The 23110-nt window shown below is 40.7% G+C and overlaps 1 protein-coding gene across 3 annotated transcripts in view; it reads right to left on the bottom strand.

Annotated features, from left to right (window-relative positions):
- The window catches only part of LOC106587289 (cadherin-8), a 73684-nt gene that overhangs the window by 15906 nt on the left and 34668 nt on the right, over positions 1 to 23110 (bottom strand). For all 3 annotated transcript variants that reach the window (XM_014175534.2, XM_014175536.2, XM_014175533.2), the window contains 4 exons: positions 11613 to 11732; positions 7807 to 7974; positions 7420 to 7607; positions 3880 to 4127 (listed from right to left, as the gene is read on the bottom strand). In XM_014175534.2, coding sequence (XP_014031009.2) covers positions 3880 to 4127; positions 7420 to 7607; positions 7807 to 7974; positions 11613 to 11732 — 724 coding nt within the window. The remainder of the gene's footprint in view (positions 1 to 3879; positions 4128 to 7419; positions 7608 to 7806; positions 7975 to 11612; positions 11733 to 23110) is intronic.

Consider the following 23110-nt stretch of genomic DNA (forward strand, 5'->3'; position numbering starts at 1 on the left):
GCCAACAGGTTGATGACGAGCTACCAGTATCTCTCAGACCACCCATGAGTAGCTCGCCAAACAATTTTGAAAGTGCATGTATTTTTTAGGTGTTCCACCGCAAACTGTCATAAACAAATCTCACAAGCATCAGACACCTCAAGCTCCAATTAAATCCACATTATTTACAGTGCCTTCAGAAAGTGGATTAAATAGATTTTTACACACACTACCCCATAATGATAAAGTTAAAACATGTTTTTAGAAATGTCTGCAAACTTATTGAAAATTAAATACAAAAATACCTAATTTACATAACTATTCACACAATGTTAGAATCACCTTTGTCAGTGATTACAGCTGTGAGGTTTCTGGGTAAGTCTCTAAGAGCTTTGCACACCTGGATTGTACATTATTATTTAACCTGTTGGGTCTAGGGGGCAGCATTTGCACGTCTGGATAAAAAAAATGTACCCGATTTAATCTGGTTACTAATCCTACCCAGTAACTAGAATATGCATATACTTATTATATATGGATAGAAAACACTCTAAAGTTTCTAAAACTGTTTGAATGGTGTCTGTGAGTATAACAGAACTCATTTGGCAGGCAAAACCCTGAGACATTTTCTGACAGGAAGTGGATACCTGATGTGTTGTATTGACTTTAAACCTATCCCATTGAAAAACACAGGGGTTTAGGAATATTTTGGCACTTCCTATTGCTTCCACTAGATGTCACCAGCCTTTACAAAGTGTTTTGAGTCTTCTGGAGGGAGATCTGACCGAACAAGAGCCATGGAACGATGATGGCCCATTAGACACCTGGCGCGCGAGTTCATGTAGGGTACCCTCGTTCCAATACGTTATAAAAGAGTATGCATTCGTCCACCTTGAATATTATTCATGTTCTGGTTAAAAAAGGCCCTAATGATTTATGCTATACAACGTTTGACATGTTTGAACGAACGGAAATATATTTTTTCCCCTCGATCATGACGAGAAGTCCGGCTGGCTTACATCATGTGCTAACGAGACGGAGATTTTTGGACATAAATGATGAGCTTTTTTGAACAAAACTACATTCGTTATGGACCTGTGATACCTGGAAGTGACATCTGATGAAGAGAATCAAAGGTAATGGATTATTTACATAGTATTTTCGATTTTAGATCTCCCCAACATGACGTCTAGTCTGTATCGCAACGCGTAATTTTCTGGGCGCAGTGCTCAGATTATTGCAAAGTGTGATTTCCCAGTAAGGTTATTTTTAAATCTGGCAAGTTGATTGCGTTCAAGAGATGTAAATCTATAATTCTTTAAATGACAATATAATATTTTACCAATGTTTTCTAATTGTAATTATTTAATTTGTGGTGCTGACTTGACTGCCGGTTATTGGAGGGAAACGATTTCCTCAACATCAATGCCATAGTAAAACGCTGTTTTTGGATATAAATATGAACTTGATAGAACTAAAAATGCATGCATTGTCTAACATAATGTCCTAGGAGTGTCATCTGATGGAGATTGTAAAAGGTTAGTGCATCATTTTAGCTGGTTTTATGGTTTTGGTGACCCTGTCTTTGACTTGACAAAACATTACACACAACTCTTGTAAATGTACTGTCCTAACATACTCTAAATTTATGCTTTCGCCGTAAAACCTTTTTGAAATCGTAAAACGTGGTTAGATTAAGGAGATGTTTATCTTTCAAATGGTGTAAAATAGTTGTATTTTTGAAAAATTTGAATTTTGACATTTATTTGGATTCAAATTTGCCGCTCTTGAAATGCACCTGCTGTTGATGGAGTGCACCACGGGTGGCACGCTAGCGTCCCACCTAGCCCCAAGAGGTTAAACACATTCTTCAAGGTCTGTCAAGTTGGTTGGTGATCAGGGCTAGAAAGCCATTTTAAACTACTGCCATAGATTTTCAAGCTGATTTCAGTCAAAACTGTAACTAGGCCACTCAAGAACATTCATTGTCGTCCCTAGTTCTTGCCGATGACAAGCATACCCATAACATGATGCAGCCACCACCACGCTTGAAAATATGAAGAGTGGTACTCATAACACTTTGTACTCAAGACAACCATTAACCATTTCTTTTCAATTTGTTTGCAGGTTTACTTTAGTGCAAACAGGATCTATGTTTTGGAATATTTGTATTCTGTACATGCTTCCTTCTTTTCACTCTGTAATTTAGGTTAGTATTGTGGAGTAACTACAAAGTGGTTGATCCATCCTCAGTTATCTCAGCCATTAAACTCTGTAACAGTTTTAAAGTCACCTTAATCTCCGGCAACTGAGTTAGGAAGGGTGCCTGTATCTTTGTAGTGACTGGGTGTATTGAAACACCACCCAAAGTGTTATTAATAACTTTACCATGCTCAAAGGGATATTCAATGTCTGTTTTTTTTACCCATCTACTAATAGGTGCCCTTCTTTGCAAGGCATGTAAACCTCCCTGGTCTTTGTGGTTGAATCTGTGTTTGAAATTCACTGCTCAACTGAGGGACCTTACAGGTAATTGTATGTGTGGGGTACAGTGATGAATACATTTAAAAAAAAAAGACTGCATGGGGCTTTAAAGGTACATTCCATCTTGCTGTGGAGCAAATGATCAGTATTGGGAAACAACACAAGATGGCAGGAACATCTCAAGCTGTGTAAGAGCCATTCCCTTCCTCTCCTTAATAGAATGGCTTTACTGTTGAATGCCTTCATTGACATTGGCAGACATGGGAAGCAATGTGACATTAACCACTTACGTGCAGAAAATCACTACTTTCTTCCGGCTCCAAACTCTTAAAGCCTCTAAGTAGGTTCCGTAAAGCCTCCTCTAAGTCTGATTGCTTGAAAGCTTTCAGACAGCCTTACAAACACTGGCATAATATCCTACAGCCTCAATTCACTTATCGAAATGTGTAATCTTATCCACAAAATAGTAAATACATGAAGTGCTCTTTCATTCAAAACAGAAAACAAGGAATTAGAAATAAACATCAACAAGTATATTTTCAATGAGAAAGTCCTGATTGAAAAATCAACCTAATACATCATTACACAGAAAAACGTGATTCCTAATTGCCAGTCTGAGATGTCAACATAGTACAATATAGTACATTTATGACAATTATTTCAATCGCTTGGACAGACATGTTCACATTAAAATGAAATAGGGCAGTGCTTATCACACATAGATCAGCAGAATAATATATACCACATATCTACACACTACACACATCAGTAAATATGCATGCGCAGCACAGTGATAATGAAACACTTTGTGAAAGTGCAACATAAAAGAACATTGGGGTCACAGAAGAAGAAAAAAAAGAAGGAAAAGAAAAGAGACACTCAAACATGAGAACAGGTTACATTGTTTTGGTATGCCTATTTTTTTTTAATTATGAAGATGGAACCAGTTTGAATTCCCCTGCTTTGGCAATAGCCAATAAATGATTCCCAGCTCACACTCTGTTCACCATGAAATTACACAACCTGTTGAGTGTTGTCCGGGGAACGCGGCAAGTCACTGGAGAATTAATGAAATGACGGGGTGGATGGAGAGAAATTGCCTGTATAACCTATACAAGGTGCCCTTGTGAAATGTCTAAGAATAAGTCACACAACTGAAACGCAGCAGGCAAAGTCACCACTAAGAGAAGTCTACCTGTGCTGTGCTTTCAAGTTTACTACATTGTGGTCCTAAGGAAACAAGAGCAGCCATCGGCTCACATTTCACCTCCAAAGGAAGATGCACAGTGGCAAGACTATGTTTTAAAAAATAATATATGATTCCATGGCACACTGCACTCCTTATATGGGTGGGTAAATAATAAAGTAAACAAGTGTTTGGTGAAATGAGGTTGTGAATAACATCTTGTTTCTTACCTGACTAGACTGCCAGTGACATCAGGATCGCGGGCTGTGACTGTTCCTATAACCGTGTTGATGGGGGCATTCTCATCCACCTGCAGGACAAATGTGGGCTTGGAGAAAACAGGGGGTTCATCTGAATCTTCCACTGCAATCTTCACCGTGGCTGTATCCTTGAAGGGGACGCCACTGTTGGGATCAAATCGAATGTTGGCCGCCTCCACCTTCAGTGTATATGACTTTTTAGTCTCGAAGTTCAGGGGCTGTGGAAAATGACAGAAACAAATACCTTTCACTGATGTCCAAAGCAGCAAGAAAAAATGCACCCGATGTGGATGGAGAAGAACTTTCGGAGTTGAAATGTAATAGTGTGATCTCTGATCCTATCAAAAACATTTAAGGAAATAATCCAAGCACAGGGTGGAACAACATTTGTAATTATTAGCAATAACCACAATCTCACCTCAAGTAATCCATGTGTTACCAATTTGTTTTGTGACATCTGCTCTAGGATAGAATAAGGCTGTAAATAAGGTTAATCTAATCTGGTATCACATCAATCTGGTTGAAATGTGTTAGGAAATAATTCAAATAATGTTATTTGTACGTTTGTGCTACCTGAAAATATAATTTTGTGGCTGTGCACTACCATGATGATAACACTGTTACAAAATTATTGCCGGTTTTGAAGGATAGCAATTATTGAGGCATTATCATCACATGAATAGAAGTGGATGTGTATTCAGGAATTCTAACACAATAATGACATTTCCTAGGGGGAATTGCATGCCTATGAGTACTTCAGTGGCAAGAAACATACCCCTGAAATTACAGTTGGTCTCATTCCTATTTCACAAGGACATTGAGAACCAATGTCCACTACTTTTTTAGTCATCATTGAATATTTGCAACATGTAAAAACATCACAATTTAACTCTCTGGTGTCTCAGCAGCCATCCCAGACTGTCACAATTGTATTTTGAATCACCTCTGGCTACTCTTATAATACTAAAATAATGGGATCAAGTCACTTCCACGCTCCAAAACCAGGATTTATAGGGAAATCAAAACTGGGCCTTGCCGCTTGAGGGGATCTGAGTTGGCTTTGGGAATGAGAGGGGTTAGCAGAGGGATCAAAAAATGTATTCCAGCTTTTCACAAAGAAATAAAAAGAATCCAATGGTCCCCTAGGCTGGGTCGGGCCAGCGCTGGGGCAGTGCCGGCAGCAGGCCCAGCTGTGAGAGAAAAGCAGCTGGGGACGGGGACTGACAGGGGGCTTTGAAGTCCACACGTCTGGCGTCAGGGCACCCGTATGGAGAGGGCCCTGCAGCCCAGTCTTCCGCTGTCTGAGAAGCTATTTGGAGCATTTTCATTATTAACCGCCCTTCCTCTCTCTTCTCTCCCCACCTTCTTCTCCTCCTCCTCTATGTTGAGAGGAGTGAACAGCTGGACCAAGAGCAAACATTGGTTTCAAAGGATTCCAGCCTAATACCAAGTATAAAGGAGCCCAGGGCTAAAAGTGTACAGGGGTCAATTGTCAGAATGATTACATCGCAGTTAAAGAATGGAATACCACAATAGTTAAACTATTCAGCACTATTTCCTGATCACCACTATTCTGTTTTTGTATTCGATTTACAACAACAATTAACAAGTCAGACTCCTTTCGGCATTGCAGTTATATTTGTACTTCTAAAATGTTATGCATAATTGACCATACCTTATAACAAAGCAGTAAGTTCATTTTTTTGTCTCTTAACACTGTATGATTGTTTCAACAAGCGACTCTACCTCGACAGTTTTACCTCAGAATAGAACATTGAAGATAGTATTGCTATTCTCATCCTCTCAAATGATCCTCAATGACATCTGACCTCTCCACTGAGTCAGCCATATTTGAATTGTCCCTCTATGCCACTCTACCATTACTCATTGTTTTGGGGGAGGTCAATTCATGCAGCACTTGACTCTCTGTAATCCGGAGAGCAGCACTTTGGTTTTCATATTGATTGAACATGGTAGTGGAAGTGTTAGACCGGCTTGTGTTGCTACAGTATGTGCATATGAAGATGGGGCAGCATTTTCACTCCATTTTCCCCATGCTTGTCCCTTGTTGATGTCCCCACCTCAGAGCCCTCCTGTGCCATGCATCAAATTCCCATGAGCCTCAGGATAGGATCTGTATACACACAGGCCATTTAGAGACATCAAAGTTCAGTGCTGGCTGGTGGAGGAAGCAGAACTTCCCACTAACATCCCCCGATAGGCCTGAGGGGTGGAAGATAAAAAGCTTAGACCCAAAACAACAAAGCCACTTCCTAGTTTGTGTTTCTGCAGTCGTGTTTAGATCAATATTTTTTAACCTTGCCGCAAAGAATCTTTAATAATTTGCACTTGGTATTTGACAGCAGTTTATTGAGATATGTTTGTTGTTGGGGGTGTGGTGGTGCTATGTGCTCCATTTCATCCTTTGTTCTTCCACATTGGCTAAGAAACTCCACAAACTGGTGCAACAGGGCTCTGAAACCAAGAATATGTTGTTCAGAGTGCGGAACGGAAGCAGAAATACCAATTCTGCTAAAGTAATCTGAACTTCACCATCTGGAGATGTAGAGGTGAGAAGAGAGTAGGCAGTTGATTTCCTGTTTTTCACATGCAATCTCATCCATCATACTATTAGCAATGCAGGCAACAGATTCCAGGCCAAGTATACGAGAATAAAGTGACGAGGCAGAGCCACAGCACTGCTGTCACTGTGAAATACTAGAGGGAAGTATCTCAAAGGTCTTATTGATCATGTCTAGTTTGTTCTCAAGCCGTCTGTTTTGTTTAGTAGAGTATAATCTATTCAAGGCAGATCATCAGAAAAAATATTATTTCATTTCATCCAATAGTTTGTTCATAGTTACAGGAAGACACAGTGGATGTCCTAATGTAATGTCATTTAGAATCCAAACGCAATGACATACTATCGCGCTTCAATGATCTATAGCTCTAACTCTAGACATTAAACTAACCATGAGTCAAGACGTGAGCACACATCCATCACTCATGTATACACTTGAATACTTCAGGCCTGAAGTAGCTCCTTCTATCATTGCAGTTCTACAGAAATATTGTGATACTGTATATTGCTGTGTAACAGTAAACATTTAGATTGCTGGAGGCAAACATGACATATAATTTGTTTTCCCTTTCGTACATTTAATCATCTACCAAATCAACAGTGTAAATTTGGTAGCTGTTGTTGATATACTCTTATAGATCAATTCAATGGCGAAGGTGCATTAATGGGGGCCGCCGTTTTTATGCATCTTCGCCATTGAAACTGCTTTGCATGATATATATGTAGTACAATTTTTTTCCCCATGGTCAATTTAAATTAAATCATTCTAGATATACAGCTCTGACCTGTAGCCTGTGTGAACGACCTTCCTCCTTTGATACCCCGTCTTGCAACCTACTATTTGGGCCTTGTTTAAGTTGAAGCTGTTAAAGATATGAAGTGGTTGTTGGTGGAACCCTAGGGCAAAGCAGTTTGCATCAGGTCCTTACCTTCTTCAGACGAAGGATGCCCTCTTGAGTCTGGGCATCTGTAGTGATCTCAAAGACGTCCTTCTCATCACCGTCAATGATGTTGTACGTTGATTTGGCGTTCTCGCCAATGTCCCTATCATTTGCCTTTACCTTGCCACCAGGTTTACCAATGCCAAGCTCCTCTGGGATCACAAACTCGTACAGACCTGAAGAATAGGACATCATGATTATTTCACCCTAACAGTAGATGTCTCCTTATCTATGCATCTATATAACTAGTACAATTCTGATTGTGGAAATTCATGAAAAAACATAACGCTGCAAAACAACAACAAATACATTCAGATTTGCCAATAATGGGTTCTAACTATAGTGTATGGAGAGAGAATTTGACATTTTGCTTACTTTTTGAGAACTTTGGCGGGTTATCGTTGACATCTGTTAGTGTGACAGTAACTGTTGTCGTCCCTGACAACCCTCCCATATGACCACCCATGTCTTTTGCTTGAATGACGACCAGGTACTCCTCTCGCATCTCTCGATCCATCCCATGTAAAGCAATTTTAATGATCGCTGAAAGCAAAACAATTAACATCAAATATATTGTTATTGCAAAAAAATCAACATACACATAAATGAATAGAATGGTGTATACAAAGGCATTCATAATGTTTGACATGATCACTTCATTGCACCTTTAAGAGTGTTGCAGTATCCTTCATAATAACCTTTAAGCACTTATTTTATTAAACAGTAGTGGAATTTCTGACAGAACACCTGGAGAGAAGCTCTGATCCTGTGAATAGCATTACAAATCAATGTGTTTGATTGTTGAAGTGTTGTACTGCTGTACTGCTGTCTGCAAGTAATTTGTGTTCTGATTGAATGGAAATTACGCTGTCCAGGTGCATAATGCAGCCTGAAAATCTGAAGGGACACCAAGTATGTGAGGATGGCTGGGGGTTGGAGAATTTTGCATTTTTTGAACAGCTGAAACAGTTTTTTTCCTGCAATCTAGAGTCATAATTTGTATACTTAATTTTATGTAAAAAAAAAAAAAATTCTGCACATCTAAGCATACCTCTTGAGCTGTCTGTATCCTCCTGACTGGAGGTTTAAAAAAAAAAAGCTAAATATGATTCTCTGCATCTCTGTAAAAGATTCAGTCTTATTCAGTGCATTTAGTATTTTGCTTGCTTTTCTAAAGTCTACCAACCTTGCCAGCAGGCATGCCAGCTAAGATAGTTAGACAAGCTAGCTGCTCTAACTTTATTGATAGCCTGAAATGTCTTCTTGGTAGCTAGTTATGGGAGATAGGTTCCCAATCTGGCATAGCTAAAGCCAACATTATAAAATTGCTAAGTGGCTAGTTGTATTACAGAGAATAAACAATATACAGTACCAGTCAAACGTTTGGAGACACCTACTCATTCAAGGGTTTTCTTTATTTTTACTATTTTCGACATTGTAGAAAAATAGTGAAGACATCAAAACTATGAAATAACACATATGGAATCACGTAGTAACCAAACAAGTGTTAAACAAATCAAAATGTATTTTAGATTCTTCAAAGTAGCCACCCTTTGCCTTGATGACAGCTTTGCACACTCTTGGCATTCGCTCCACCAGCTTCACCTGGAATGCTTTTCCAACAGTCTTGAAGTAGTTCCCACATCTAATGAACAATTGTTGGCTGCTTTTCCTTCACTCTGCGGTCCAACTCATCCCCAAACCATCTCAATTGGGTTGAGGTCAGGTGATTGTGGAGGCCAAGTCATCTGATGCAGTACTCCATCACTCTCCTTCTTGGGTCAAATAGCCCTTACACAGCCTGGAGATGTGTTTTGGGTCATTGTCCTGTTGAAAAACAAATGATAGTCCCACTAAGCACAAACCAGATGGGATGGCATATTGCTGCAGAATGCTGTGGTAGCCATGCTGGTTAAATGTGCCTTGAATTCTAAATAAGTAACAGAGAGTGTCACCAGCAAAGCACCCCCACACAATCACACCTCCTCCTCCATGCTTCACGGTGGGAACCACATATGCGGAGATCATCCTTTCACCAACTCTGCATCTCACAAAGACAAGGCGGTTGGAACCAAAAATCTCAAATTTGGACTCAACAGACCAAAGGACAGATTTCCACCGGTCTAATGTCCATTGCTCGTGTTTCTTGGCCCAAGTGGTTTCTTTGCAGCAATTCGACCATGCAGGGCTGATTCACGCAGTCTCCTCTGAACAGTTGATGTTGAGATGTGTCTGTTACTTGAACTCTGTGAACCATTTGTTTTGGCTGCAATCTGAGGTGCAGTTCATTCTAATGAACGTATCCTCTGCAGCAGAGGTAACTCTGGGTCTTCCTTTCCTGTGGCGGTCCTCATGACAGCCAGTTTCATCATAGCGCTTGATGGTTTTAGAGACTGCACTTGAAAAAAACGTTCAATGTTCTTGACATTTTCCGCATTGACTGACCTCCATGTCTTAAATGAACGATGGACTGTAACTTATTTTTGCTTATTTGACTTGGTCTTTTACCAAATAGGGCTATCTTTTGTATACCACCACTACCTTGTCACAACACAACTGATTCTTTGAAGAATCTTAAATATAAAATATATTTTGATTTGCTTAACACTTTTTTGGTTACTACATGATTCCATATGTGTTATTTCAGAGTGATGATGTCTTCACTATTATTCTACAATGTAGAAAACAATTAAGAAAAACCCTGGAAGGAGTAGGTTTGTCTAAACTTTTGACTGGTACTGTATATCAACAACAAAAAATATTTAATGCAGAATGGACCTTATTGACTGCAGTGGCAAAGTGCTCAGGGCAAGCATAATCCGCTCAGAAAACAGAGGCCGGTAGAATAATCGAATAAATAATCAGCACTTAATAAAGGTCTGCTTTAGCCTGACACACTTGGCATATTATGCCTGATGAGGGTGGAAGTGGGGGGGGATTTAGACTATATTATCTGAGTAATAACTTTTATGCAACACTGTCTTGAAAGAAAGTGTTTACACTACGCAAATGACTTTGAAGCAGGTAAGAACAACTCTCCCTAAAAGAAGTGCTCCCACACACACACACACAAACTCACACGTATGCACGCACCACACCCACAGACACACACACACACACTTCAGTTATCCTCTGTTACTCACTCTACTGTCATCGCTGTTGATCATCGTTAGCTATTCAAATTAATTCCTAATCACTGAAAAGGGTGGAAAGACAAACACTCATTTCCATAGATATTTTCTAGGATTTTTTTCTACCGTCCGTTAACCAATTGATGGATTGGGGCATGATGTTTATTTATTTATCAAATGCATTCAATTTCCTTCATGGTGTTGGAAGTGTCAAATGGATTATAATGTTTGTTTTTCCCTTACCTTTTATTTGTCATTAACATTCATTAAAACATCTGGCTCACTTGAATGAGCCATCTGCATGTGCTCAGTAATCATGCAAAGCGTACACGCTGATCCTCAAATTGTCCTTTCATAGATTCACGATACCTTCTCCATTTTATTGTGGTAGAGGTGAGTGATTAAAATGCATAATATTGTTGAGGAGGAAACAGGGTTTCTACATGTAGAAATATGTCTTCATATGTATTATGTACATACAGTTTTGACGTTCTTGGAGCTTGTTTATTGTATGTTGTTTATCCAAATTGTGAGCAGCTGATTTCCATCTCATTGCTTATTAATGTAATTTCACCATTATTTAATCATGTTGCTTACAGACACACTGTTAACAAGTCGGCTGAAAATGCAATTAGGAAAACAACAAAGTCAAGGTTGAAGAATAAGCAGACGGCAGATGGAATTAAAAAAGATAGCACTGTCATTTAAATGTAACAGTCCTTGAATATCTTGCTGAGAGTTATATCCTCAAAAGGCAAATATAATCTGTATGCTGAGTAATTGTCTATGTATGGATAATATGCATTCAATCTGTAAATGTAGCTGAAACAACACTTGTTTTGACTGCCATCGAGTCATGAAAAAAGGAGTGTATCTGTTCAGGGTCAACAACTTTACATGCCATGACCCTGAAAGTGACATTTATTTTGCACTGTTGAGGAAAGAGCTGCAAGTAAGCATTTCACTGTACAGTTTACACATGCTGGGTCCTGTGCATGTGACAAATAAACTTTGATTTGATTTAGTATTCCACCATGGCAATCCACTCACCGGTGTTGGGGTCTATGGAGAAGTAGGGCTGTCCTTCCAGTATGCTGTACACAAGCTTAGCACTGTTTCCATAGACTGGGTCATCTGCGTCTGTTGCCGTCACCCTAGTGACTGATGTACCTGTATATGTGAAAGGGCACATTATTAAAAATAGAGTGGACTTCTGACACCCATAATCACTCCTTACAGCTAGCTTCCCCCCCTGTAATCTTCCTGGTTCCACTATAAAGCCAGAGGTACTTATTGGTAAGGTTAAAGACAACATTATTGCCAGACACATGAATGACACAGCATACTGTGCTACAACATCCCAACAGAGAACACTATCTTACAGTGAAGGCTTTGAAAAATGAACAATAAAGAGCAGGGCTGATGCTGATGCCCAACTCTTCATTAGTCTGTGGCTCAGGTGGGAAGAGAATAAAAGGAGGAAAGCTGTTCGTAGGAAACAACTTGACAGTACAGATGGTATGGTAATTTTTTTTGTAAAATATGTTCTCAGGTGTTCTGACAACATCAGTAAATGTTAATGGTTACAGAAGGCATCAGGCCTAGCCACAGGTATCCAGGCCTGTTGTCTGCAGGAGACAGAATGGGTCATAGTGGGGGACAACACTAGTTAAGGCCACCTCTGTGCCTGTCATTAGGCTGTGCCATTAATCTGGCACAAACAAAGTAATAACACCAGGCCAGTTTAACATGGTGCTTCTCAGTTTTAATATAAGGATGCTAACTTTTTTCTATTCTAGTTGATTTCTCTGCTGATTGTTGTTAGGACCATTGAAAGAAAAGTTGTGGAATACAGGTGGAGATGTTTCCCTCATGCAGCTGCTGGCAAGGAACACACAGTCTGTTGGCCTAAACTCCTCTGTTGTACCTTGTATCACCTGGCTTTGGGGCTTGGCAAATGTTTTTGAGGCTGAGAGCATGAGTTGTGCCTTTGTAGATACAGATTCTGCAGTTCAGAATATGTGCTGCTCATCATCTGTTTTACAGGTACACTGAATAATATTCTCATGAGCCTGTTCATATGACGTTACAGAATAAAGACCCATTCCAGTAGAATTTCAAGACTGTTTCATGAGAGAGGGTCATTAAATATTGCACATGTGGGGAATGCATTTTCTGTTTATACAGCCAAAACATGTCAAGCAATGATTAATAGTAACCCTGTCCTCCCTTTTACAATAGCAAAACAAAGCATATAGATCATCATTGCACTTTGACTCAAAAACCTGCATTGCTATTGCTACCCAATTATTTCACATAGAGAGCCTCAAGTGGCCCTTTGAGACATGTGTTTGTTAGTAATGTATGTGCTGTGATGACCCTTACTGTTGCCAGGGCTTACCTTTACAATTCATACTGCTTATTATTTCTGAGGATGTGTGTGTGTGTGTGTGTGTGTGTGTGTGTGCGTGCTGGAGATGAGCTACGTCGTATCAGACCCTTTCATGACATTTTATGCAATATCATTCATATACACTGTTTTCCTTGTGGTCGAAAATCACAGAACAGCTCCAAATACTGTTACAATACCAGAACTGTAGTAAACCTAGATTCATTGAAAGTGTCACAAAGTCTTTGTTTAAGGAATGGGCAGGGAATGTAGGGAACTAATACAAATGAATTACAAATGAAGTACTATTGATGTATTCAACAATAAAAATGTGTCTATTCCTGCAAAGCTGGTTGAGAATAATGTATATTGTATATGCTATAGGTATTTGCCAATTGTCAAATGAAATTAAGACAGGACAGGAAATTGCTCCAATTTTCAGAGATAATAAGTCTTATCTGCCTAAAAGTTAAATTGCTAATACTACAATGGCAGTGGGAAAATGGAGCCATATTTGCATTTAATTATGAAAGCACCTTCATACTTCTGATTGCTTGAAAGGTGTGTCTGCAGCAAATAGCAAATCCAAACTATGTGACAATACATAGGGATTTAAGTGTGGAAGAAAACAGTGGAATTAGTGGGCCATGAAATAGCCCCCTCTACCTTTTTCCTTACAGAGGTGTACATTCTCCACTCCTCTGATCCAAAAAATATGAGGGATTAAAAAAGCTTCTGTTTGGCACGGTTTCAAATCAGTACAGATTAGCTTGTCCTTCCTGGATATTGTACCGAGAATTCGGGGACACTCATGACTGCAGAGTTGGATGCACCTCTGGGCCCTTGGTCGAGGAAACTCAATTGTGGGAATATTGTCTCTGGTTTGATTTGATGCCTGTAGCCCACCGGTGCAATTACAAAGATGTAATACATATCAACTTTAGGAGACAAAAAATAACAATCGCTTATAAAAATGAAATTCCAAAGCTGATTTGGGTCTGTGACAAAACCTCTGCAGGTTTGAGGCCTAAATCGACTGATGTGTGCAGTCACACTGTTGACGTTAATTCTCAACCAAATGTCACTTACAGTATGTGGTAGTATCTGAACTACCTTTTGAGATGATTGAATGAATCCATGCTATTCCCCTGTCTAAAGACATGTGTCATGGACTTTGTTTTCTTCCAGTAGCCCACAAACACCCAGAGATGCTACAGGTTGTGTTCTTGTGGTAAACCTAATGTAATCTCATTAATATTAACTAGAGTACTGAGGACTTATTGCTACACAAATTATGAAAACAAATGTTATGCCCGCAGGTTATGAAACTATTAAGCAATTAGGAGTTATGGTCATGGTGTTTATGATGTGAAAGCTAGCGTTTCAAGAGCAAGGGCGGGATAAAGATGTTGGGGTATATCCTTTTGTCTCATCAGATGAAAAACTAAGAGGGCACCTCCCATTTACTGTGTACACGGCTACAGTGATAGAAAATCAATAGGAATCTTCCTTGAAAACTGGAGAGGGGATAAATCCAGAGGCTTAGTGATGTCAGTTGTGGCACGGTGGCAGTGGGAGTGGGAGTGGGAGCTCTTGGTTAGTGCAATGGCTTTTGTTTCCCAGTGTCATAATTGTTCCAGTGTTGCCAGGGACCCATGAGGCTAACAGGATGTCAGACAGGCTATCCTGGTTGGCTCGCCACTGACAGCGAGGGAGAATGGGGCTCTGTGGCCACATGTACATGTATGCAGTCACTGAGACTTAAGGAAAGTAGTATCAAACTCTAAAACATTGGATACACCAGTGCTGTTATCTCACTGTGTCTGCACTGTGGGGTGCACATAGACTACGGTGTCTGTCTCCAAGAACACCATGCTCAGTGGTTAGAATGGCAGAATTATTCATGTCTAGCCTCATCAAAAGTTACCATATTTTCTCTCTGAGATTGCAAATAATATACAAATAAATATTATGAAAGTAATGTCCTTGAAATAATTACTAATTTATATCGTTACATATTTATACTCAAACGTATTGGATCATACAGTATGTGAATTAAGTTTCAATGACTCATCATGTTGATGAATGGATGTTCCCCAGGTCCATCATCTCCTCTGGTTTCTAGGTCAAATCAAATGAGTGCCAGTCCTCAACTGGCTGACCGGTAGTGAATGGTCTATGAATGCACTAGCCTTGTGACAAGAGAATGACCATGTATTGATTACCATCAGATAGATATTGGCGCTGTTATCTTTTCTGGCTATGCCGCGATAAAAAAAAAATAGCTCATGGTCAGACTAAGAGACTCATGTGGATTGGCTAGCTTGCTGTAGTGAATGCTGCTGCTGTATGACCCAGTTGATTGAAATGCATAGACTGGGAAACACATTAAGCACTGTCAGGCCTGTTGTCAAATGAAAATAGCAAGCCAAAGCTCTTGAATATAGAAATAGGATCAACAAGGTTCAGTAAACAACCATCTACTGTAGGTGCAATGCCATACTTGGAACGCTACCAATGTACTTTCAGAGTTGTCAACCAGGTTCTATATGGGTTACATATTAACTTTGAGGCAGATGGATCTGATGGAAATTCTGAAACAAATCAGTATGGAAATGACTTGAAAGTGTCAACTCTGTCATCTGCCATTCAACATGGAAGTCCAATTTCCCACCCAATGTTCAATCCAGTATGATTTACAACTAGCACTGTCATTGAAAATGGTGTTACAGCACATGCCACATTGCTCATAAGGAGACATGAGCATGTGGTAAAAGTCTGACAAGAAATAATAATCAGTCAGTAAAACGTTCTCTCCCTCAACAGATCACTCATCATAACCTGGTCATGCATACTCATGCTTAACATTGTGTGCAAGTAGGGCTACTTTAATGGATATGAGGAAGAAATGAAAGACAGCACGGTCAGGGCAGTCTGAATCTAAGATGATCAAAATCCATGTGTTTACATCAAAGAAGTGTTGCATATCAGAGAGATACTGTGTAGGCTCAGACAGGAAACTAGAGAATATCCACACAAAAAATTACTCCCCTGAGCCAGTGATGTATAGGGTACGTCATGCTTGTGAAGTGTAAGTGATTGTCACACATAACCACTGACATTGTCATTTTTGCAGTACAATTAATGGTATTTTTCTAAGACACAGAGGAAGCCTTCACTGAGAAACTAGAAGGGAATGTGTGTGTGTGTGTGTGCGTGCCTGCGTGTGTGTTGTAGGGGGAGTGACAAGGAAACCTTACATAACAAGCAGGCTGTGGAGTGTGAGCTGTGACAAGCCGTTTACAGGAACCACAGGAACAAAACAATTAAGAGTGTCCTTTGTTCACCGCTGATGGCTGTGACATATGCCGCCATTTTAAAGTGTTGTGTCATTGATTCACTTTAATTAGTTCTTAGGAAATGTGTGCAACATGCAGATAGTTCAGCGAAGAAAGTTAGAGACAGAATGGGACACTTCACATATTTAATTGCTCCCAGGACAGTTATAATGGCTGGGCAATAACAAATGAAAAGTCATGGTATATGTTCTAATGAATATATTCATCCTGAGTAAGTGACCATAATGGTGTTCTTTCCAATACTCTAACAGCAAGGGGTGTAAATATTTAGTACAAATTATGTTTTCGAAAAACAAGTTACAATATGCTGTAGGAACAGTTCTGGAAAGTGATAGTGTGGTTAAGGTTTATTCAATAGACTGAAACTGGCCATGGTCAACAGAGACTTGAAACCAAGAATGACAGTGTTACAATAATGGCCAATGCACTACACTACACAGTGTAGCACACTGTTTTTGCATACCTAGATTTGCATTGTAAATTGTTTTTTTGTCTTGTAAAATGTATCCAAATGACCCCTACGTCGCACTACAACGCTGTAGTCAAAGGTCCCATAACCAGGGGGGGCTGCAGCCTGAGGGTGAGCCTAGGACTTTTGAACGGCACATAGGACCAACTACCACAGGTGTAACCTTTGACATGGGTCTGACACCTACTAGAGAACTGTATCAAAACATGCACCTTGTACTCAGAGGCAATGTGAGGGTAAGAGGGAACACTGGAGAACTTAGCTGCACTGCCATCAGAATACAAGATCGTTGAGTCAAAAGGGTTAACATGCTTCCCGGAGGAATCTGAGAGGTAAGACCAAAAGCACTGTACGTGACTTGTGACTCAATGCATCAGTCAGGCATATGGAGTATTTCTACTGCCTCCTGACGAGCAATCCATCATTGGGAACACACAGAAGCTTGTGGGCACTTACACTACGTCCCTATAAAATGTACACACACACACACACACACGCACACACACAAAACAGATGGATCTCACAAAGAAGAGAGCAAATACAATGGAAAGCGCCTCCAAACTCCAAGTCATCTCCTGCTTTGTTTACACTCCGTGAAGTGAGGTGAAATTTTAAAGGGCAGCCAATTACCCAGAAGCCCTGATGTGAGAGAGTCATACCTGTTCACTGACTGGTGCTGGATTGACTACTGTGGACACCAGCCTATGACTGTGGAGAAACCACAGACTGGTTAAGTTGATACTCCGGCGTAAGGAGCAATGCAACTGTCAATATTTTACTAACAGGGAAACTGGAATAAGGCACTGTGCTGCCAAAAAACAAGCCAAATACCAACATGAGCAGGGAGGTGAAGAAAAAAAAACACTCCTCAAAGAATAATCATCATCTACACAACATATAACAGGCTGAGTGCTGTTTAAAGGTTTCCACACACAGGTTAGAGAAGTGGTGGAGAAAGCATGAGCAGAGGCAGTGTAACAGAACATTGGCTTTCGTTAATGGGACAGACATCTGTGAGGATCACAAAGGCTCCACATACAGGAGATTTACCACTTGATCTCACGTTCTTATGTTTCTTTTTCAAATGACCTTGCTGCATGGACTTTTATGCCTTCCCTTTATTCTCTGCTGTGATTGGATGGGCCTCTTTGTTCAAGTCTCTGCCACCTTGATGAATGTGTTTCCCTCCCATTTATGTGTCTGTGTGGAATCCCCGCCACCAGCCATGCAACATGAATCTTCTGCTGGGCCCCTTCAGGAAGTGTTAGCAGAGGAGTGACACTCTCACCCACAAAAAAAACCCTCATACATGTGTGTTTACTGAAGTGATACTCAGAAAGCTCTTTACTTTTGTGTGTGTTCTCCACTAAGGAGATGCATACTTAAGTTACTGTGGGTAGAATCATGGACCTTTTTCTTCTCTAGTAAGTGTTTACTTTGTGTACTGCCTTTAGTAATAAAGCCTTTTAAAATGAATATAAAGATAACTTCTTTTTTTTTCTCCACAGGATGCAATCAGTGCTTTTTAATTTGGGAGAGCACGGTTGGGCGCCTGTGGGGACCAAACAACTATAGTTTGTACCTCTGACAATTAATAATGCAGACAGAGAAAGATGGGAGGGCATAGGATCCTGCACTCACTGCTGAGTACTCTACAATCACCAGGAGCAAGAAGAGCATGAGCATAGACAACTGTTCCCCCAAAGCATTCCTTCAAACACACACACACACACACACATGGGAAAGAGTTTGGGGGTGAAAACAAGTGAAATACAGTGAGAGAGAGATACACAGAGATAGTGGGGAAGAGAGGCAGGGAGTTAAAAGAGGTAGGCTTGCAGAGCAAGAGCGAAAGGGAGAGCTATAGAGAAAAAGCCTCAACGCAACATTACATATCTGCAGCTCTCCTCTTGCATAATTAATGGGTGGAGCAATATTTTTGAACTGAAGAATGTCTGTGAGGAAGCAACCTGGCATCCCAGCAGATATGAATAAGCATTGCCAATGCCGGGGTGCGAATTAGAACACTTTAGCATTCAGCAATCACTCCCCGCCTCACTCCCACCCATCATGCAACCTTTGGGTTTCCCTGTTCACCTCTAGTCAATTCATAATAGGGTTGGGCGGTATACAGATTTTCATACAATTTCTGCATTATACCTGGGTATACGGTTTTACCTAATGTGCACACAAGGGCCGCTATAAAAATAAAACACTAAACAATTTAGGCAACAGGGATCTTGATCCAGTAGGGGATTGAATGTCTCTGCTGTAACCAAGAACTTTGATCTTGACATCTAGCCACTAGCTAGCAAGTTAGCAAACCAAATGCATAGCTGGAGCCCTGAGCTGGATATCCATTATTTGACACATCTTAGATTTCTTATAGTTATACTTAATGTAAAGTTATATTCAGTGGCTTGCTCCCAAAACCGAAAAAATAAAAACATATATATACGGTTTAAAATCATACCATTGATTTCAAAATACCCCGGCCGGTATACGGTACAAACAGTATATCACCCAAGCCTAATTCATAATATGCTTAATAAAACTTTGCTCATGTAAAACTGCATTCTCACATAGTCATCTCTTCCATGCAAATGTCAATAATGTAAATGAACGTCTGCTTCCAACTCACACTCTCAAACACGTAGATCCCCTGAACGCAGCCCACTTTCCAGCTCACACTCTCAAACACATAGATTCCCTGAAAGCAGGTCACTCTTGAGATCTCAATCCCCTGAATTCTGATCACCTGTTCACACACCTGTATGTCATTATCAGGCCCTACACCCAAACAAGGGCACTGCGTTCATCCACCACTGGCCTGCTGGCCCCCCTACCTCTGAGGATGCACAGTTCCCGCTCAGCCCAGTCAAAACTGTTCGCTGCTCTGGCACCCCAATGGTGGAACAAGCTCCCTCATGACGCCAGGACAGCGGAGTCAATCACCACCTTCCGGAGACACCTGAAACACCACCTCTTTAAGGAATACCTAGGATAGGATAAAGTAATCCTTCTAACCCCCCCCCCCCCCTTAAAAGATTTAGATGCACTATTGTAAAGTGGTTGTTCCACTGGATATCATAAGGTGAATGCACCATTTTGTAAGTCGCTCTGGATAAGAGCGTCTGCTAAATGACTTAAATGTAAATGTAAATGTAATTATCACACACTATTTAGTTCAGTTCTTTACACCCCATCATTGTGAGGTATTGTTTGTTTAGTGACACACTACTTCCTGTGTCTGATAGTTTCGTTACTAGCCTTTTCCCTGCCTGTACTGTTGCCCTTTTAGACCCCCTGTGTATGACCTTCTGCCTGCCCCTGGACCCAGCTACCTGCCTCCTCCTGTGGTCCTTTACCAATAAACACCTGCTGTGCCCTGCACTTGAAACCAGCTCTCTGTCTCCCATTGTGTTCATTACAACATCAATATATATATATATATATATATATATATATATATATATATATATATATATATATATATATATATATATATATATATCATATATATATGTTAGGAAGGTGACATGAGCACCTCACTGTGTTTTTACTTGTGAGAACTGGACTATGCTTGCCAGCTAAATTAAGTATGTAAAAAGCTAGGCAACATAAATGTAATATCAATGTAAATCATATGACAGCAGCTACTGTATACACTGGGCCTTGATTAGGCCTGTAGTATCACATATAGCATGTTCCATTCTCAGCATGCTCTCCATCCTTCTCCATCATGAGAGGGATAATGTCAGTGTCGAGCATCGTACTGATTACCTGGTCAAAGGGGATCAGTCGCATCACTCCAGCCGACACAATGCTGCCCAGACCCATTAGCGCTGGCCATGGGTGTTTATGTACCTTCCTCTCACCACAAGAGCTGCCCGGACAAAAACACACTTCAGCTCATTCATTTCCCTCTCTTTTATCACATGTTGTCTCTTATCTCTTCTTCGTTTTTTGGGGGATTCATGGCCGGGTGACTTTTGAAAAGCGCCAGTCGGGGATTTTGTCCTTCGTTTCATTGAGCTCTTTACCATTCATCCGCAGAGCCAATCTTATGCAGAACATATTGAAGGGCATCATTACCTGGGAGCCTGTAGTTTTTGTTCACTCTCCAAGGAAGACCAAGCTGAGGTATTAGAGAGGGAGAGATCAGGCTCAGCCACACAGGGGAGCAGGCCAAATGACACGCAAACAACAGCAAGTTTGGAACTGCAGGGCACAGTTGTGTTAATGCAGTTGTTGGTATGTTAGGTGTGCCACAGAGTGCATGCTACATAGAAAGCCTACATACCGTATGCTACAAAGAACAAATGCCTTAGGAGGCTTTGAAAGACCAGAGACTCATCATATTACATGCATAATTCAGAGTTACGCTGGATAATAAATAACGTGATGAATAAGTCATGTGTGAGTCAGTGTGTGTGTGTGAGTCAGTGTGTGTGTGTGTGTGTGTGTGTGTGTGTGTGTGTGTGTGTGTGTGTGTGTGTGTGTGTGTGTGTGCTCTTTCATTATTTTGGTACAACCCGACAGATGCGTCAGCTAGGTGATTGATTAAATTGAATGATGGCAGAACCAGTCCAGACATGCCTGTTGTCTCTGCATATTCACACTGTTTGTCGGACAAAACAACAAATTCCCAAAACTTGAAATTGTTTTACATCATCCAACAAGCCATATCAAAAGGCTGTTTCAAAAGATGAATATAGATTTGTTTAAAAGCATAGGTAACCAGAGAGAGAGAGAGAGAGAGAGCGAGAGAGAGAGAGAGAGAGAGAGAGAGAGAGAGAGAGAGAACACTCCAAACGCAGAATAAGGTGAAATAGAAGGAGCAAGTTATTTACAGCTAGGCCCAGCTTGTCTGTGAAGTCCCCTCTTCCTTGGACTCCTGTCCTATCCCTATTTAGCAGCACCGAATGGGCTGGCTGGGCTGAGAGAGTCACTCCAGGTTCACTGGCCTGACCCCTGCCTCAGCTGAGGCCATGGGCCTTCTACAGCACCATGCCTGGCCTGCACGGCAGATGTGACTCTGCTATGGCCCAGCTGCACACAGTGTCAAAGGCCCACAACCCCCTGCCTCCCTGCCCATCTGCCAGAACCTAGAGTCCTGAATCAGAAAGGCGAGTCACACCAGACAGAAGCCCTCCACCAATGTTCTCCACCAAGTTGTTACAGTTGAAGACCATGGTCTAAAAATGTATGTTTTCAAAGACAAGACTATGACCCTCCAATTAAGCTATAATGTTCCACTGCCACTACTCCAAAGCCACGGTTTTGTTCAGAATTGACACCAAGATCAGCGTCATACTACAAAGATCTGATCATATGTTTGATGACATCAAGGAAGGAAAATGTATAACACATCTGGCCTAAATGGAGCGTGGAATAGTCTCAAAATAGCCCTGCTGTCCTGATATGAATCTGACACCTGTAATGTGTTGAAATATTGTGTGTACGAGCATCTCACAGTTGACTAATATAGCCCATATCTGAGTCTTCACCTATGTCCCTTTGCTTTTTTTCACTTGTGATCGATGCCTCTCCTCACATGCTTTGATATAAAAACATGTTATGTTTCACTCTGTATAGGTTTCATTTAGGAAGTTGTGTTAATATTAAAATGAGGTGTCTAATGTACGTATACTGTATGATAATGTGCCCAATGGAAGTCCGCATGTAGCACTCCTTTCCATACGTCTCTCCTTGATCAAGTCAAAATCAATGATGACAACTCTTTACTTATTTCCCAAGCTGCCATCATTGATCAATGCATAATCAGAAATATCATTAGAGCCACCGACCACGCCTGTTAGTCCTGTTACCAATGTTCATAATAACTTTCAAAATGCAAATGAACTCCAGGTAATCTATTAATGTCACTTCAATTTCATGTCTGTGCTCCAATTTAGCAGATCCTGACACGTTTGCACGCCTGGTGCTTCTGTACACAGGCTCATTTTACAGGGGGTTGAGAGCGGCCGCGCTGCGAGGAGAGGAGGGCTGAGGAGCGACATGCCATCTGTCTCTCTACCAGTTTATTAATCGCCTTGATAATGAAGCAGGCACAGGCAAGGCTCCCGAGGCCTCACGTTGGATTTTTAGGTGGCAAAACAACTTTCCAAGTTTATTTCTCTGTGTAGCAATTATTGTCATTCACACCCTTTCTTTGGTAGAGAGGAGGGTCGGACGACCTGATTCTAATTACCTGAATCGTCACTTCAAGCAGACTCCGTAATTTAAACTACATCACAATCCCCTTGTTAGCTCCAGAAGGCAGGGAGCTCTATAATTCCAGCGTATGGTTGGAGGACCTAGTGGGGGA

Source organism: Salmo salar, chromosome ssa26 (assembly GCF_905237065.1).
Source record: "Salmo salar chromosome ssa26, Ssal_v3.1, whole genome shotgun sequence".
Classification (NCBI taxonomy): Eukaryota; Metazoa; Chordata; class Actinopteri; order Salmoniformes; family Salmonidae; genus Salmo; species Salmo salar.